At 42.4% G+C, this 17765-nt stretch overlaps 4 protein-coding genes across 4 annotated transcripts; 2 read left to right on the top strand and 2 right to left on the bottom strand.

Annotated features, from left to right (window-relative positions):
- Positions 1–77: 77 nt before the first annotated feature.
- MONOS_238 (putative DDE superfamily endonuclease) lies at positions 78–950 on the bottom strand (the record flags this gene model as incomplete). The annotated part of the gene is made up of 1 exon (XM_067872297.1): positions 78–950. The coding sequence occupies one exon, from the start codon at positions 948–950 to the stop codon at positions 78–80; it is 873 nt and encodes a 290-aa protein (XP_067731765.1).
- A 377-nt stretch (positions 951–1327) lies between these two features.
- Positions 1328–1672, bottom strand: MONOS_239 (uncharacterized protein; the record flags this gene model as incomplete). The annotated part of the gene is made up of 1 exon (XM_067872307.1): positions 1328–1672. One exon carries the CDS (start codon positions 1670–1672, stop codon positions 1328–1330), a length of 345 nt encoding a protein of 114 aa, XP_067731764.1.
- A 957-nt stretch (positions 1673–2629) lies between these two features.
- MONOS_240 (uncharacterized protein) lies at positions 2630–11428 on the top strand (the record flags this gene model as incomplete). The annotated part of the gene is made up of 6 exons (XM_067872319.1): positions 2630–2636; positions 2722–2733; positions 2800–2993; positions 3042–3154; positions 3214–3721; positions 3878–11428. The coding sequence occupies 6 exons, from the start codon at positions 2630–2632 to the stop codon at positions 11093–11095; spliced, it is 8052 nt and encodes a 2683-aa protein (XP_067731763.1). The 3' UTR covers positions 11096–11428.
- Positions 11429–11633: 205 nt separating this feature from the next.
- On the top strand, positions 11634–17637 carry MONOS_241 (uncharacterized protein; the record flags this gene model as incomplete). The annotated part of the gene is made up of 4 exons (XM_067872328.1): positions 11634–11660; positions 11742–11935; positions 11994–12097; positions 12166–17637. 4 exons carry the CDS (start codon positions 11634–11636, stop codon positions 17343–17345), a joined length of 5505 nt encoding a protein of 1834 aa, XP_067731762.1. The 3' UTR covers positions 17346–17637.
- Positions 17638–17765: the final 128 nt, after the last annotated feature.

Raw genomic sequence — 17765 nt, 5'->3', positions numbered from 1 at the left:
ATAATTTTTATTTTTTGATAAAAAAATAAATATTTTTTTATAAATCGCTTGTTGAAATTTTCGAAAAAATGCAACAATCAATAGTAAATATAATCCATCAATTCTCTTTTAATAATTTTTCTGGTATTTCTTCGTTCATTATCATCTTCTAAATCATCATCTTTTAAAATTTGGGATTTCGAAAGTTTTCTTTTTTTCGGCTTCTCTTCAGAAAACAAATCTTTTTCAATTTTTTCTTCTGCAGAATCATCAATATTCTTTTCCTCTTTCATCTTTTTGTATGCTTTCCATTCATCTAAAAATGCTTGGTCGGATAAATTTTTTCCATGGAAATTGAAACGATGGGATTTTTTTTTCAGCTGAACAGAAGGAGTGTCAGGTAACTTCATCAATACAGAATTGGACTGCCCTGACAACACGCCGCTCTTTTCAAATGCAGAGTGAATTGTTGAAGGTAGCAATGCAGTTTGCAAAGCCTGTGGCAAGGCATTTGCAACTGCTTTTCGTCTGAGTGCGATCGAAGAAGATGATGGAACAACAAAGTTTGAATTGAAACATCTTTTAAACACAGCAAAAACTCCGCAGTCAAGTGGCTGTGTGAGATGAGCACTGTGTGGAATAAATGTAACAACGTCTATTGATTCATCTGCAAATTTTTGCCACAGATCTGGCTGTGCTCTTGAAGGATGAGAATCCAAGAGAAGCAAGCATCTATCTTCATTCATGTCTAACAATTTTCTTCTTTCAACTATTCCAGGCAGTAGTATCTCTTCAGCGTAGCGAGCAAACAATGCATCTGTCATCCATCCATCATTGTCTGCCCAGGCGTGAAGCTGCAGGCTGAGCAAGACCTTCATTTCTGGTAACAGTTTTTTTGATGGACAAAGAAAAAGGCTTGGCAAAAAATAACCATCAGCGGCAACTGCAACCACAAGAGTTGAGTTCGGCATGTTGATTGGTGTTTTGGAAAACCCAACTGGAACGTCTGAAAGATGAACAGCTAGTTGTTTTGTGAAGTCGGAGAGTCGAAGAGAGGATTTGGAGGTATTGAAGATGAGTGGATGAGAGCATTTGTGAAAGTCATGAATTGATTGAAGAAGAGAGAAGAAAAGTTGAAGAGATTGTATGTTTATACAGATATTCGTTCAATGTCAACGTTATTAGGAATCGATGTTAAAAGATATGAATTTCGTTAGCAAATAAATATAGAGTTGATTTTGAAATTTTGACTTCCTGATCTTTTTCGTTGCCACTTCGAATTTTTCTTTCAGACGGATATAACACCATCTTTAATAGTTTTTAAAAATAAGTTACAAATTGCAAAAAATTAATTGCAAACCAGTGGATTCGTTTGAGTAACAGAATAACTCACTCCTGTGATGATTACTATTCTGATTACTCCGGTTATCACTTCTTTGTCTTCTTTCGTGAACAGCTCTGGCCGATCAACTTTTCCCACGGTTCTTCCCTTTTCAACGGCAGTTACAGCTCTGTTTATCGATGAACGAGAGAATTCATTCAGATTAGCAGCGTCGGTAACACGGCATTTTCCGTCAGCAATTATTGTGGCAATACGTACTAATCGATTTTCAATTTGACGATACTCGAAAGATTTCATCAAATCTCTTAATTTCGTTAGTCCAATTTCTTTTCTTTGTTTCACTGCGCTCATACAAATAAAGTAATGGTTATGATCTTTTTTTATTTTTAGAAAAAAAATTTTTTTGAAATGAAAAAAAAACCAAAAAATTTTTTTCGATTAAATTCTAACTTAGTAATACCCCTTGCTATTACCTAATCTCATCAGGGGAGGCACAAATCAAAGATGGAGGAGCTAACCCCCCCATCTCCCCCCCCCATCAGAGATTAGGTATAGTAATTTAATCTTAATTTCAAACTGTTGACTTTTCCTTATATATTAAAAATATGATAAAATATCCAAAAAGTGGGAAGAAATAATTCATAATTAAAATTTTTGTCCGGATAAAAAAAAATGTCCGGATAAAAAAACCACCCTACATAAAATTTTTTTCTATCAATTTTTATTTTTCTTTTGAAAGTGTTTTATCATAGAAAAAAAAAATTTTTTTTTTTTCATTTTCAATTTTGTGCGGATGAACACTTAAAATTTAAAAGAAGACGAAAAATTAATATTTTTTTCCCAATTTTCTAAAAGGCACAAAAGATAAGTGCAAAAATCAAAGAGCTGCACACACACGTTAATCATTACATAAAAACACATTGTTTCCGATCAAAAATTTAGGGCATATGTTCAAGAAAGGGGAGGAAAAACGTTTTGAAAGTGTAGTTGATTCATAAATGTGAAAGAACTTATTAACATGTTTTTTTCACAGTTCAATAAAGAAATTCATAAACAAGAATCGAAACAAAACAATCTATTCTGTTATTCATGAAGGATTAATCCTTTCAACGAAAAAATTTCAACCTTTATTTTTTTAGAAAAATCACTGATCACACGAGATCGAAACTTTGGCTAGTTGAATTGTGGATATCAGAAGAAGTTAATTTTCAATTAAATAATTGCTATTTTTGACGTACATTAATATTAAACTAAAGCTTACGGGAAATTTTGTTTATCTTTTTTTGCAATTTGAGTGCAATTTTTTGAATGGCAAGTTTGCAAAGATAATCTTCTTAATATTTATTTTTATCACTGAAAAAATATTTATCCTTTTTGTTCTGCGTTGCGCATTTTTGTAGCTGATGACCCCAGTATGTTCTGTTAATATATAATTTTTATCAAAAATTACCTTAAAATTGATATATTAAAACTTTTAGATAAAATTTTCTTCACATATCAAACAAACCCATCTGAAGAAATTGATCTAAACTTAGCATTTTCACAGGAGCATTGGACAATCAATAAAATTTATCTTGTTAACAAAAAGCATAAAACCGACATTTTTCAAACAGGATTTATTACTTTAAAATCTCATGAAGATACAATCGATGCTTGCAAAAAGAGAATTATCGTATGGCTCCTTTTCAAAGCATTTATCTTTAAATTATTTTGTCAAAAGGATTATCGAGGGCACAGAATATACATAAACAAGCCTATTCAAAACAAATATGCTGTTATACACAATCTTGATTCACATATAACAGAAGCTCATATTCGTGAATATTTGAAAGGGTTTTCTTTTTCTTTTGAGAAGTTTTATATCTCAATGAACAAATATTCTATTGTTTTAGTGCTGGCTTTACAGTCACACGGCTTGAAATTAGACCAGAAGAACGACGAGCATTTTTAAGATTTTCGTCGCAGCAAGAAGCACAGACTGTTACGAAGCACTCATTCCCATCATATTTTAAGGAAGTGCTATTTCGAGTGAAGATGACAGATACAAGCACACTTGCGATGACTGTGCTGCTTGACTGGGACGAAAGAGACTTCCCTACAAACAGCGTCCACGTCTCTGCCAGCCTCTCTTCGCAGCCATGTGCCCTTCCGCCAGACTTCCCCTCTGAAAGCCGTCCCACCTCCAAAGCGCCAAAAGTCGATTACTCAGACCTTCTGCCGGAAAAGCAGGAGTATGTCAAAAGACTCCCCTTCACCGAGTACGGCATCGCTGAGTTCATCCGCGTTGGCATTCTGAAGGAGGCAGACGAGGCACCGACGGTCCTGCTGATTCCAGTGATGAGCGGAGAGAAGGTGTTTAAAGGGCGTGTGGAATTCACAAGAGACAGAAAAGGCGAAAAGGCATGTCTATTTCTCTTATGTACTCTGTTTTTATTTCAATTGCTTGAATCTCTTATTTGATGCTCATTCTCCTTTCTTTTCTTCCCCCTTTATCTTTCAATATCTTCTTCCCTTTCCCCTCTTCATCCCATCCCCTCCTCCCACTTTCCCCCACAGAATGCTGCCCTGTTTGCCTCCCACTTCTCCACCAAGCACATCCTCTGCGGCGTTGCTGTTGTGGCCACACTGAAGCAGGCTGCCCAGCCGATGGAGAATCCTCCGCCTGCTTCCTTCTACAGCACGGCCAACCGCACCGCCTGGTCGTCCTTTGGCAGACAGCAGCCCTTTCCTCACCCATACACACACTCCTACTTCGGAGGACAGAACCAGAACAGCTTCTATCAGAACGAGGCGCAGGAGACACCATTTGCTCAGCAGTATCCTTTGATGTATCATCAGACGCCTGCATCTTATGCCTCTTCAGGCTCTTATTCTGCCACCCCTCTTCTTTCTTCCTCTTCCTCTCCCTCTTCCTCATCCTCTTCTCCTTCTCCTTCTCCATCTGCCATGCCCTCCCGCTCTCCTCTTCCTTCTTCAGCTTCTCCTCTTAATGTCTCTCCATCACCCCGCACAGCCACACAACCACCACCCCCTCCTCCCCCTCCTCCTCCTCCACATCATCAACCTCGTCCCTCTTCCTCCTCCTCCTCCTCATCATCATCTTCTTCTTCCTCTTCCTCTTCTGCCTCTTCCTCTTTTCTGAGTCGCAGCAACCCTTCTTATTCTTCTCGTGGAGCGTCTCTTCAGCCACTGGCTGTCCCAAACAACATTCACAATGACATCGCCCCTCTTTCACCAACACTCTCCAGCGACTTCTTCCCTCAGCCATCTTCAAATGTGTTCAGACACCAGCTTCCTTCTGCCTCTGCCTCTGCTTCTGTTTCCTTTCCTCTTTCTTCCTCTTCTTCTTCTTCTTCCTCTGCCTCTCTTCTTCCCCACCCTTCTGCATATCAACAAAACTCTGATGCGCTTCTTCCTCTTCCAACTGCCAAGTTCAGACAGCTCAACCAGCAAAGCAAACAGAACAATTCTTTGCAGCCATTCTTTTCTCGCAATGAAGGCCCTCTCTTCTCAAAACACCCTTCTTCTTCTTCCTCTTCATCATCTTCCTCTTCTTCTCCTTCTCCTTCCTTCCTCAATCAGTCACAGTCTCTTCTCCCTCTGCCAGGCACACAAAGAGGCTCCTTCATTCAAACTAGCCATCAAATGCACACACATCCCACAAGCAGCTCGTCTTCGTCTCTTTCGTGTGCATCTATCCGCTCAGACACCCTCACCTCCTACTCCTCCCTCACCACCCTCTCTTCTGACACTTCATCTTCTGCTGGCTCTGTCTCTTCCTCATCTCCTTCATACTCTCCTTCTCCTTCTCCTTCCCCTTCCTCCTCTTCATCATCTTCATCCTCTTCCTCTTCCTCTTCTTCTTCCTCCTCTTCCTCCTCCTCTTCGTTTTCCAATGCCTCCTCCTCTGCCTCTGCCTCAGCCTCTGCCTCTCGCTCCTGCCCCTCCTCTCCTGTTTCTGAGCAGCCCACTCGCCATCTCCTCCGCTCGCCCAACAGCTCCCTCTCTTCTCTCCACACAGCCCCTGCTGACAGACTCTCTGTCGCCACACGCGCCTCAGGAGACTCTCTCCACTCACTCCAATCATTCCAGTCACAACGCTCTCTTCAGTCTCAACAGTCGCAACAGTCAGTCACAAGAGCATCTCCCACTTCGACTGTCACATTCGCTGAAATGCCACCCAGACGCCTTCAGTCTCCTTCGCAGACATCAACGCTGACTATTGCAACTGCCCCTGCTCTGCTCAAACACTCAAACCAGACTCAATCATCATTACAGTCATCATCATCATCATCATCATCATCATCATCATCATCTTCTTCTTCTTCATCTTCTTCTCCATCGTCATCTTCCTTCTCTTCCCTTTCTTCTTCCTCTGCATTCACATACACTCCCTCCAAGACTCCATATGCAAATACAACTGGTCAGCATTCCACCACATTCTACTCTTCTTCTTCTTCCTCTTCCTCTTCTTCCCCCTCTTTCAATGACCATCCAACCAAACAGGAATCAGACAAAGAGAAAGCAGCTGAACATGAAAGCACCACCCACTCGTCGTATGCGACAGACAAGCCCACCAGATACACCGTCAAAGAAGGCACAGTCAACAACCTCATCAACAGATTCACCAAGCCCTTGCCTGCCCCCACCCTTCACCTCACTTCCATCTCCCCATTCAACTTCCACCACCCCCCGTTTCCTTCCTCCCCTTCCTCTGCCTCCATCACTGCCTCTTCCTCCCAGCCGGCGCCTCATCTCCCGCGCCATCCGTCTCTCAGCTCTTCCTCTGCCAACCGCGCCTCTCCCCTCCCTTCTCCTCTCCCGTCTGCCCCGCCTTCCTCTTACCCTCCTCACTCTTCCCGCTCCTCTTATTCCTCTTTCTCTTCCCATTCTTCTTATTCTTCTCATTCTTCTCATTCGTCCTTCTCCTCTTTCTCTCAGCACACCCCTCCTCTCCCTCCAATGCAGACTGCCTTGTCTGACTCTCCTCTCTCTCTCTCTCCTCAAAAGACTTCCATTCCACACAAAGAAGACGAGCTCTCTTTGAAAGGCGAAGGATTCTATTTGGCTGATGCTGACGAGCCATCTCCTCCTCTTCCTTCTTCTTCTCTTCCTTCTCCTCCTTCTTCATCGTCGAGTCAACCTCCTTTATTGAATTCGATTCCTCCCCAGCGAGTCATCCAACCTCCTCCAAAAACTGTTCCTCTTCCTCTTCCTCTCTCCTCATCGTCTTCATCATCGTCTTCTTCCTCTCCTTCTTCATCCTCTTCTCCTTCTTCTCCTTCTGCTTCTTTCCCACAAAACAGTCCAACTGAAGGCGAAAGATCAAAATTGAAGCGGCATTCAATTTCTGAACAGTTCTCATCCTCTCAACATCATCTGACTGCTTCTTCTTCTTCTTCTTCTTCCACCCCCACAACCCCCACCACATCATCATCATCATCATCATCATCATCTTCTTCTTCTTCTTCCATCACATCTCAATCTATTCCTCCTTCTTTATCATCATCCTCATCATCATCTTCTTCTTCAACCTCAGCCTCTGTCTTTGCCCTGGCCTCTGCATATTCCACCAGCCCCTCCTCAGCCCCTCTCCTTTCCCGTCCTCCTCTTTCCCGTCCTCTTCATTCTGCTGCCACTCCACCTCCTCTTCTTTCTTCTGTCAACCTGCCCATCCAACGCTCTCTCTCTTCGTCTTCCTCTGAAAACACACCTCACAACAATAACATTCATACCACTCATAACATTAATAATAATAATAATAACAATAATATTAACAGTAACAGCAATAGCACAAGTCATCTGCGACGCTCCTCTTCCTTCGCCAGCTCTTCTCAAGAAAGCATCCCTCGCTCGTCATCCTCTTTCTCTTCTTCTTTCTCTTCCTCCTCTTCCTGTTCAAACTCTCCAGTCACATATCCAACCACATCCTTTGCCAGCCCTCTTCCTTTCTCTTCTCCTCCTTCAGACAGCCCTTCCCCTGCCCCTTCTGCCAGCGACATTCAAAAATCACTCTCGTCTGTCTCCCTCCTCTCTGCTTCTTCTCCTTCTCTTTCTCCCTCTTTATTCATTCCCAATGCATCATCGCCATCACCATCATCTTCTTCTTCCTCTTCCTCTTCCTCTTCCTCCTCTTCTTCCTCTCTCTTATCTGACTCTGCCCTCCTGCCAGACACTGCTGATTGGGCGCTGCTTCAGCTGGCTGATCTCCAACCAGCCAGCTCTTTCTCTCAGCAAACAGCCTTTTCGTCTCCTCAGCTGAGCAGCTGGACACAGACACCTTCTTCTGCCTCCATCAACACTGTCAACACAGCCAACTCAACACGCTCTTCTCATTCTGCTCGTTCATTTCATTCTCCTTCCTCTCCTTCCTCTCATTCTCTTCATTCTCTTCATTCGCCCAGCAGAAATGACTCAGTTCAGATGAGCGACTCGCTGGACAGGCAGTGGATATCATTGAATGTGTTAGAGAATGAAGGATCTTTTGAGAAGGAGAGAGAGGAAAGAGAAAGAAAGAGAGAGAGAGAAAGAGAAAGAGAAGAAGGAGATATCGAAGATGGAGTGATTGAAATAGATGATGATGATGATGATGAAAGAGAAGGCGAAAGAGAAAGAGAAAGAGAGCAGAATATTCATTCAGGAGGAGCGGCATATGACCAGCAGCACACCACACTCAAAAGAGCACACACTGAAGCTGCCCCACAAACCAACAAAAAACAGCTCTTTCCGCGCCACTTCTCCTCTTCCTCTGGCCCAACCTCAACAAAAATATCGTCTTCTTCTCTTTCTGAGTCATATTCCTTCTCAATGGCTGTGGCATCTGCCTCGACTTCTGCCTCTTCTTCTGCCTCACTGTCGTTCATGCCATCTTCAGATGGATGTTCGCATGGCAATAAGAACATCAACAATATGAACTCTTCTAATAATTTCAATAATAACAGTAATATCGAAGACAATGAGATTGAGCAGCAGTTTTCTCTTCTTCAGGCGCCTTCCTTCTTCGACGGTGTGCAACGGCCAATCATCGAAGAAGAAGAAGTCGAAGGGGAGATTCTGAAGCTCTCAATGTCTTCTCCTTTCTCTTCATCGCTCAATTCGCCAACACTTCTGTCTCCGTCTTATCTGACAAGCGACAACAACCACACACACTCCTTTGGCTCTCCAGTCAATGTGTGCTTGGCTGACCATTCCCTCCTCCCTTCCTCGCCCATCCAGCAAAACTCTTCTCTTTCTCCTGCCTCTCCTTCCCTCAGCCCAAAACTTCCCTCTGCGCACACCCCCCAGCTCAGCTCAGCATATTCTCCTTCATTCAATCTGAGCAGCCCTCTTTCGCCTTCTTCTTCTTCTTCTGACCACTCTGCCTCTCATCACTCATTCCATTCACAAACATTCTCTTCGGCTGACAGCGCTGTCTATGGCAATTCCCCTTTCTCTGCTTCTTCTGTTCATCCTTTGACACCAATGGCTTCTATCTCCTTCTCTTCCTCTTCTCCTCCTCCATCTTCATCCTCCTCATCCTCCTCCACCTCTTCTTCTTCTTCTTCTTCTTCTTCTTCTTCTTCCTCTTCCTCCTCTTCTGCCTCAGCTGCACCAGATGCCTCGTTCAACAGAGCAAAGTCCACTTCTTCCTCTTCTCCTTATTCATCTGCCATTCCCAGCCATCTCATGCGCTCTTCTTCTGACTCTGTCTCCACCACACGCACTGCAAAGATTTCGATGCTGCTGCCAATGGTGTTGAAAGTACACCCCCGCTCTTCTTCTACATCATCCTCTTCCTCTTCTTCCTCTTCTTCTTCCTCTTCTTCCTCTTCTTCCTCTTCCTCCTCTTCTTCTACCACCACCACCACTATAACAGCATCTTCTTCTTACCCTTCCTCCTCTTCCTCTCTCTCAATGGCTGAGTCATCTGCATTCGCATCAGCTGAGGCTGCCATCGACTCTGCCAGCTGTGTCTCTCACTCAGACACTTCTGACTCTCTTCTTGTTCCTCGCCTCATCCAAAGAGAATTCTCTTCGTCTTCCTCTTCCTCTTCTTGCTCTTGCTCTTCTTCTGCCTTGTCTTCTTCCTCGTTCTTTCCACCGCCTGCCATTTCTGCCTCTCATCTTTCGTCTGACTCGGCTGATTCTTCTGAGCTGATCTTCGATGAGCAGCAGATTTCAGAGACGCATTCGCCTCCTCTGATGATATCACCCCCGAAGCAGCAGATGCACAAGTCTCAGCCTGTCCCTCCTCCGTCAAGGAAAGACCAGATCCCTCTTCAGTCTCCTTCATCCTCTTCTTCCTCTTTATCCTCTTCATCATTTTCTGTTGTCTCCCCTTCTGTCTCTTCTCACTGTGACACGCTCTCCCACACCTCGTCTGCAGACACCTCGTCTGCCAATCTCCTTCAGCTCTCTCCTTCCTCTGCCTTCATTCAACAGACACCCAAGTCCCTCCCTTCCCCTCAAAACACTCCTCGTTTTGTGGAGTCCCCGCAGCAGGCTGTCTCTTCGCCGATGCTTCCGGACTCTTCCCTCGCTTATCCCCCGGCTGCTCTGCGGACTGTCTATCGCCCGTCTGTCTTGTGTTCCTCGCCTGCTGTTGTGCCTGCTCGCCCTTCTCCCCATCGCCCGCCTTTCCATCGCACTTCTTCTTCTTCTTCTTCTTCTTCTTCTTCCTCTTCCTCCTCTTCCTCATCCTCATCATCATCATCTTCTTCTTTGTTCGCTCTCAACCAGGCCTCGACATATGCTGACCAATTCTGCAGCTCTCCTCCGCTTTCTCCACTTCGCTATTCTCCCTTCTCCAACAGCCAGATTCCGCAAATAAAGCCATTCAATCCACTTCCTGTCCATCCCATCCTCTCCACTTGCTCTCCCACCCCCACATCCCCCTGGAATGAGCCTTACCTTCCTTTCTTCTCTTCCACCGAGGAACAATTTCTTCCATTCCCCTCTCCTTCTCCACCATCCTCCTCCTCCTCCTCTTCTTCTTCTTCTTCCTCTTCCCCCTCTCCATCAGTCCGTGTTGTTCGTGATTCAGACTCTGCCTTCTCTCTCAGCGACATCTTTCCCCCCATGTCGACCACTGCCTTCTATCGCGAAGGGTTTGAGGAGCTTCTGTTTGGATGTGCACCCCATCCGCCTGTGTCTGCGGGGTTTGTGGCAGAGCTGCTGGCCCATCTGAATCAGATGCCGCAGTCGTATTTTGTGTCGACGAGTGTGATGCTCAACGACTACTGCATCGACTCCTCGCGCATCTCAGACCTCACCCGTCTCCTCAGCCACAAGGATACACACGTCATCCCTGAGGGCATTGTGCAGAAGAAGAAGCAGCTCTTTCTGAACAACTCAGACACTCGTTCTATTTCATCGTCATCTTCATCTTCTTTGCCAACTCCTTCTTCTTCATCATCCACATCTCCCTCATCCTCAGCCACTCACTGCACCCCCAACACACTCAACACTCTCACCACCACCAACACTGCCAACACTCCCAGCACAGCCGACGCCTCTTCATCGCCCGATGCCCCGTCGCTGTCGTCTCCTGCCCGCTCGTCGACTGCTCCTTCTCTTGTCCCCCAGCTCGTCCAGCTCTTCTCCCAGAAATGCTCCCCTGTACAGAGCAAATCCCCAATCCGAAGGTCATCCTCGGTTACTTCATCCACTGCTCGCTCTGTCTCCTCCTCGTCGCACCAGTCGCAGTCGACTGTCTCCCAGCTGTCGCTCTCTAACAATCGCTTTATAAACTCAAGGAATGCTTCTCCTGCTCATTCTGTTGACACCTCTCGATAAGATGTGTTCGGAATCTTTTCTGAAATTCTATTCCAGATTTAAAGTTTTGCTCTTGTCATCATATGTAATGATGTTTTATTTATTATTTTTTTCTTTTTGAATCCAGTTCGCTGAAAGTATTTATTTTTCAAACTTGTTTTTAAGATTGATAAGAAATTCATTTTGATAAAGGGTTTAATAATTATAATTCGATAATTCTCAATTTCTGGAGGGATGCTTCCTTCAGAAATATTATCTCTCGCAATCTCTATTTTATCTATGATATGCTCTGGATCTGTAGTTATTGTTTTCATTTCTGCAATGAAAAAAATCAACGTTTTCTCAACAAAATTGCTTTGTATATTTGCACTTTGCGAATTCTTCTTCACAATGACTTTCATCTTACACTTTATTAAAAATGGATTGGCTGTTATTTCATTGATACAGGTTTTTTTAATTTTCAATTCGATTTTCAAGTAATTGTTTTGAAACAATATTTTAGCAATATTTTGCAATAGCTAGTTCGCTTTGGATGATGTTTTACATATTAAATCGTTATATGATGATTGTTTCCAGATACAAAAGGGTTTGTGCTTTTATTTATGAATTTTATTTTTATTCATAATTTTCCCAAAATTTTCAAATAAATGAAAAATTTGCTTTTTAGGCAGCGAAATATGCTCCAATATATCATCTAATTAGCTGGACATATCCTGCTATTTCTTGCATTTTATCATTTTTGGAATATTATTTCCGAACAAACGCAAAGAACAAACCAGCTGATGTATTTTTTGATGAAATTTGGTCACGCCTTGTCACATGTCAATTTGTAATCATCGCAGTGATTGTTGCTTGCTTGTAGTTTGCAACCTTTTCATTTAATTGAATGCATTTTTGAGTTTTCTTTGATTAATTGAAGCATGTTTATTCGAATTACAATAACTTTGTCTCATCATCGCTCTATTTCTGTGAACGACAGCTCTTTGAAAAAGAAATATCGCTCAATAAACATTCAACTTGCATGTTTGCATATACCCCCCCATTTTTTTTTATGAAGAAAATGTTTTGAATTCTTTTTCTCTTTTATTAAGCCGTTGTGATTGGATTTATTCTGACCCATCTTTTGTGGATAGCTGATCATTTCATAGCATTTTTCACCGAATGGGAAGGCATGAATGCAGAGACCAAAAAGGAAGACATCAATTCAGAGCATTTTGCCACAATGTCTGTGTTTGCGATATTCCACTCGATTTTCACTCCGCTCTGCGGAATGATTGTTTGTGGAGTGTTTTTCAGTCACAGTGAGACAAAACAGGCACTGAAAATCAGAAAAGAGAAGAGAAAGAACAAAAGAAGGTCTAACAAACACGATCGTCTCCAAGAAGATAAAGAGAAAAGCAAGAGCGATGACACAAAACATCTTGAGTTGAGGAATGGCAGTGAAATAGTTGCTTATGTTTATAAAGACGAACATGCTAATCGGACAGCTATGTCTGCACATTTGTCTTCATCTTCTTCAAAAAGCGAAGCAAGTTTTTCAAACAAAGTCTTTTCAATGCTTTCATCTTTTGCTTCATCCGCTTCGCTGTCTTCTTCTTCTCGTTTTCCTTTTGTTCCATTCGATGAATTCTCTCCTCTTTTCAATCCATCGCTGCCCAATCCATTTCTCTTCGACAAGCCAACAACCGCAAAAATGACTGAAAAGAAATACAAAGAGAAAGTGAAGGAGCTCTGGGCACACGAAGCAAAGGAGATGGCAAAACTGAACAAAAAAGAGGGAGAAGAAGACGAAAGAGAAAAAGGAGAACTGATTGCAAATAGAATCAGCATGCTTTTTAAACCAAAAGCTGAAAGCGACCTGATCATAAACGAACTGTTTTTGGATCCAAAAACTTCTCTTCCATTCCCTTCTTCTTTTGCATCTGAATCAAAAGATCAATTTCCGAATGAAACATCTTCAGCATCTTCAATCTTTGGGTCTTCTTCGTCTTCCGCCACACTTTCTATTCCACTTTCTGATATGCGACACGTATTCCCTCCAGGCACAATGCTCTGTTCTGTGATTGATCCATTTGAATTTCTGGCAGAAAGCAAAAGAGAAAAAGCCAAGCAAGAAGATAGTAGCAATTCTAACTGGAGTTCGACTTCTGATGCAGACGATGACGATTACGAAGGACTTGTGAAGCAGCCACTTCTTCAGGAAAAGCAGAAGCAAAAAGAGAAGAAAAAGGAGAAAGAAAAAAGAGATCCAAAATTCCCAATGAAATGTATTGTATTACCATCAGGGGAGAATTCGCTGTATGCAGAAGCTATTGCAGATGAGAAGGAAAAGCAAAGTTTGAAGGCTCGATTGGACGAAACAATTCACAAGCTGCAGGAGATCAAAGATGAATACAATAAGGAAACACAAGAAATGCAAGGTAGCTATCCAACATCATCAACTTCTTCTCCAGTTGCCATTTCTCCCTCATCATCTTCTGCTTCTTCTTCTGCTTCATCATCTTCTTCTGTTGTGTCTAAATCTTCATTGAACCTGTCAGAAAAGAGCGATTTGTGTGTTTATCGTTTTCTGCCGCCTTCTGTTACGATCTTTTCAGCCACGTGGAATTTGGGCAACGTTTATCCAGCACACCTGAAGAATCTGTTGAATGCAACATCTGACACGCCCCCTCACATTTCTGCAGCTGACTGCGACATTGTTTACTTGGGATTCCAGGAATCTTCATACGAAGAGGAAAAAGTGCAGACTGAAAGCGAAGGAAAGCAAAAGGGAAGTGACATGTTTGCTTCGTCAGACGATTCTTCTTTTAAATCAAAAGAAAAAGAAAGCAAACACTTACCAACTTCATCAGCAGCAGATGAATCCGACAAAACAGACAAAAAACGCAACGGATCTGACCCATCTGACCTTCTTTCATTGATTCGAGCATGCCTTCCAAGCCATTCTCTTGTTGGCTCATCTGTTTTGTGGGGCATTCGCTGTTATGTCTTTTGTGTGCGCTCACTTTTACCGTTTGTTTCTGCTCCTCTTTCATCTGTTGAGGCGTGTGGGCAGATGCAGATGATGGGAAATAAAGGCGGTACAGGCATCTGTTTGGGCATTGGAGGTGCTGGTAGAGAAAGCTGGGTAAGGAAATCTCATCGCTTCAGTCGAAATATTATAAGTCAATCATCTTCGCAATCACAAGCTTCTCCAACTGAATTGTATGACAGCACACCACAGAACGCCATCGAAGGCGGCACAACCACAATCTGCTTCATAAATGCACATTTGAATGCATTTGCTTGGAGAGGATGGGAGAGAAACGACAACATCGCATCTGTTCTGTCTGGATTGTCTGGCTCTTTGTCTTCGTCCAATGCTCTCTCTTTCGATCCGATGCACATTGCAACACCAGCAGCAGCATCAACCCCATCAAAGCTGAACACACTGTCGCTGATGTCACTGTACAAGACTTTTCCATTCTCAACATCTGCAAGCGAGAATTCAACAATGGCTGCTTTTGCTTTCTCTCCAGTTGCTGACTTGCTTTCATCGCTTGCCTCTTCTTCTGCTTCTGCTTCTTCTTCCTCCTCTTCTGAAGGTCTCTTCAAAACATCTTTTTCTCCTCAGTCATCTCCTCCATCATATAACAGAAGAGCTGTATCGCCACCAACAACCTCGATGCTATCAACACCCGTTCAAACAAAGATTCCTTTGACACTTTCAATCGACGGAAAAGAAATCACATCCATTTCACTCAGCACTTTTTCGAGTGCATCTTCAGATGAATGGAGTGCAGATTCAAGCAATCCGAGTGCTTTGCCTTCTTCCTCCTCTTCGATGCTTTCTTTGCCATCTTCATATACATCTTCTTCAGCCAAAATTGCACTCGAGCCGAATGCGCAGCTGAAAGATTGGATGAGAGACATTCATCATATTCTTTCTAAATGCGGAATATCTTGTCTGGCTTCGAATGTTCTGTTTGTGGGCGACATGAACTACAGACTGGACAGACCTTTTCAAGTTGTTCTCGACTGCTTGCATCGCCAAGCAGGTGCTATTTCCCAACAGTTTGGAGAAAAGAAGAACAAAAGCAGCAAGGCAGAAGAGAAAAAGGCTCATTCAGAATATGTTGAGGAGAAATCAGAGAGTGAAATTTCAAATTCTCCAGCTTCTTTTCAGCGATCAGTTGCTTCCGCATCGAGCTGGCTTCTTGGGTGCGACCAGCTGCGGAAACAGCGCTCGTTTCACCATCTTCTGTTTGCCTTTAACGAGCCAAGACGACTGAACCATCTGCCAACATATCGGATGGTTGCTGGCAGAACAAATGCACTTTGTGTGAAGGAGAATGTTGGATCGAATGAGATATTAAATTATCGTGATCCAGCTATGACAGGACTTGTGTATTCAAACAAGAAAGAGCAGACTCCATCGTACACAGACAGGATTGTCTGGATGTCACGTCTTGGATGTCAAAAGCATTCAATTTGTTGTTCAAATAGAATAGAATCAATATCTTCGAATGATATATTGGATACTTCTTTGAAAACGAATAAAGAAGAAGAAAAATCAAAGAACATCACAATTACAGACATGCCGAACTGTCTTCCATCGTCTTCTCTGAAGCTTGTTGTACCGCACACTGCACCTCATGCGACATGCACTTGCTCAGACCACACACCAGTTTGTTCCATCTTCGAGTTGGGTCTTAATCCTCCTTCGTTGGATATCTCCACGCTGTTCCAACAGGCATCACTTGGATCAAACACGTCAGAGACTCAACAGTTGGCCTCATTTCCTGTTTTGGCAGACATTTCAGTTTCGTTTTCTTTTGCCAGCTGCCACGGCTTGTGCACCAACCCAGCTGACTCGCCTGAGTGGAGTGCTGAAATGAGCAGCATACGCGATCGACTGCTTCAGGGTGTAAGCGATGCTGATGCTGACGATGTGCTCAGTGACTGGCAGCAGTCAGACAAAAAGATTGAGCCGTATCTTCTTCTGGGCACGACACAATTTGACGTTGCTGGCGTTGTCAAGAACATTAACTCCAAACTTAGTTTGGAACGTGCATGGACAGATGAGAAAGTAGATAATGGCACTGCAAATAATAACAAAATCATCAAAACTGAAGTTCCAGTGTCGAATGTGATTGTTGGACAAAGCAAAAAGTCAACAAATCCAATTTGGATGAAAGAAGATTTCACAACAACCGAACGGAAGTTGTCTTTTGCTGTTTCAATTCCACAAACCAAGAATGAAAATCTTTCTTCAAAAACAAACTTTTCTTTTTCATCAGTCGATTCAGGCAAACAACAGTTGTTAACTGGGAAGGATGGTTCAACTTTTGCATCATCCTCTTTGCTTGCAGAATCAACTGCTAATCCATCTCCTTCACTCCATTTTAGTGTGACTTTCTCTGATTTGGAGTGGTTTATCAATTCAGATCTCATTTCATACGCTTTGTCCCCTCTCACTCGCTTGGAGCTTTCAAGCTCTGATTCTTCATTAAAATCTTCTTCTTCTTCTTCTTCTTCTTCTTCTTCTTCTTCTTCTTTTCTTGAGCTTTCACATTCACCTCATTTTCTCTTGCTGACTCTTCCATTATCTTCTTTCCTGTCGATATTTCGCCATGCGTTGCAAAGGCTCCTCTCTTCTTTCAACATCTTTGCACTCTGCTGCGATGTTGAACGAATGGGCGAGGACGATCTGATTGGAGAGGCCAGCATCTGCATAGCTGGAGGTGCCAATGGTCTGACATTTGGCCAATCAAATGAAGGCAGATTAAACAAAAACACAACAACATCCGATGGATCACTCGCATCTCAGCTTGCTTCACTCAAAGCTTTGTTCTCTCATTTCGTTTCACCGTCAGACACAAACATTTCGTTTGTACTTGAATTACCGTCGTATTTGCCTCTCCTCAAAAAGGCAAAGCAAAAAATTGCATCCAATTCAATTCTTTGTCCAACTGTTGCTTCAGCAAAACTTCTGATGTATTCTCCACAATCTCCATCGTTAGAATTGCCTCAAGTTCAACAGTACTTCTATTTCAGGACGCCTTCCCTTATACAATTTGCTTCTCAATTGTTAAATTCATCTGCTGATAATTTGTCTTTAAACTTTCCTTCTCCGTCTTCTTATCACTTTGCATTGTGCTACTCTCTTGTTAAACATTTCACTGAGTTATCTTTTCAGTCGAAGAAAGTTCATCTTGTTGCCCCACTTACGAAACACGGTACGTTTAATGGCATTATTTCAATTGGGGCTTCAATAGCGGTTGAAGCTTAGAAATAAGGCTTTTTTTATTCAAGATGATCTTGCAGTTATATTCTTTTTTTGGAAATTTCAGCAATAATAATCTTAATAATTTATTAATTTTTAATGTAAAGATAGCTCGTGTGACAATGTTAGAAGAATACGATCTAGCACTGATCGAATTCTGTAGTTACATAGATACATTATCATTTTTGATAATTGACTTTACCTTTTATTTAGAAATAATATTAAAAATAATTTCCAAGATAATTTCACATTTTATTTTTTCCATACAAAAACTCGTTCTTTCAAGCATTTTCAAAAATGAATTAAAATTTTTTTTATCAAAATTCACTTTTCAAACCATATTTAATAATTGAGAATTCTTTTATGGTTGATTTCAAAGTTTTATGACTTTAAGATGTTGAAAATAACTATCGTAACGAAAGAAAC

This window comes from Monocercomonoides exilis (genome assembly GCF_001643675.1).
Source record: "Monocercomonoides exilis strain PA203 chromosome Unknown scaffold11-1913109, whole genome shotgun sequence".
NCBI lineage: Eukaryota > Preaxostyla > Oxymonadida > Polymastigidae > Monocercomonoides > Monocercomonoides exilis.
The sequence above is the reverse complement of the archived record's forward strand: the minus strand, read 5'-3'. Positions and strand labels throughout refer to the sequence as shown.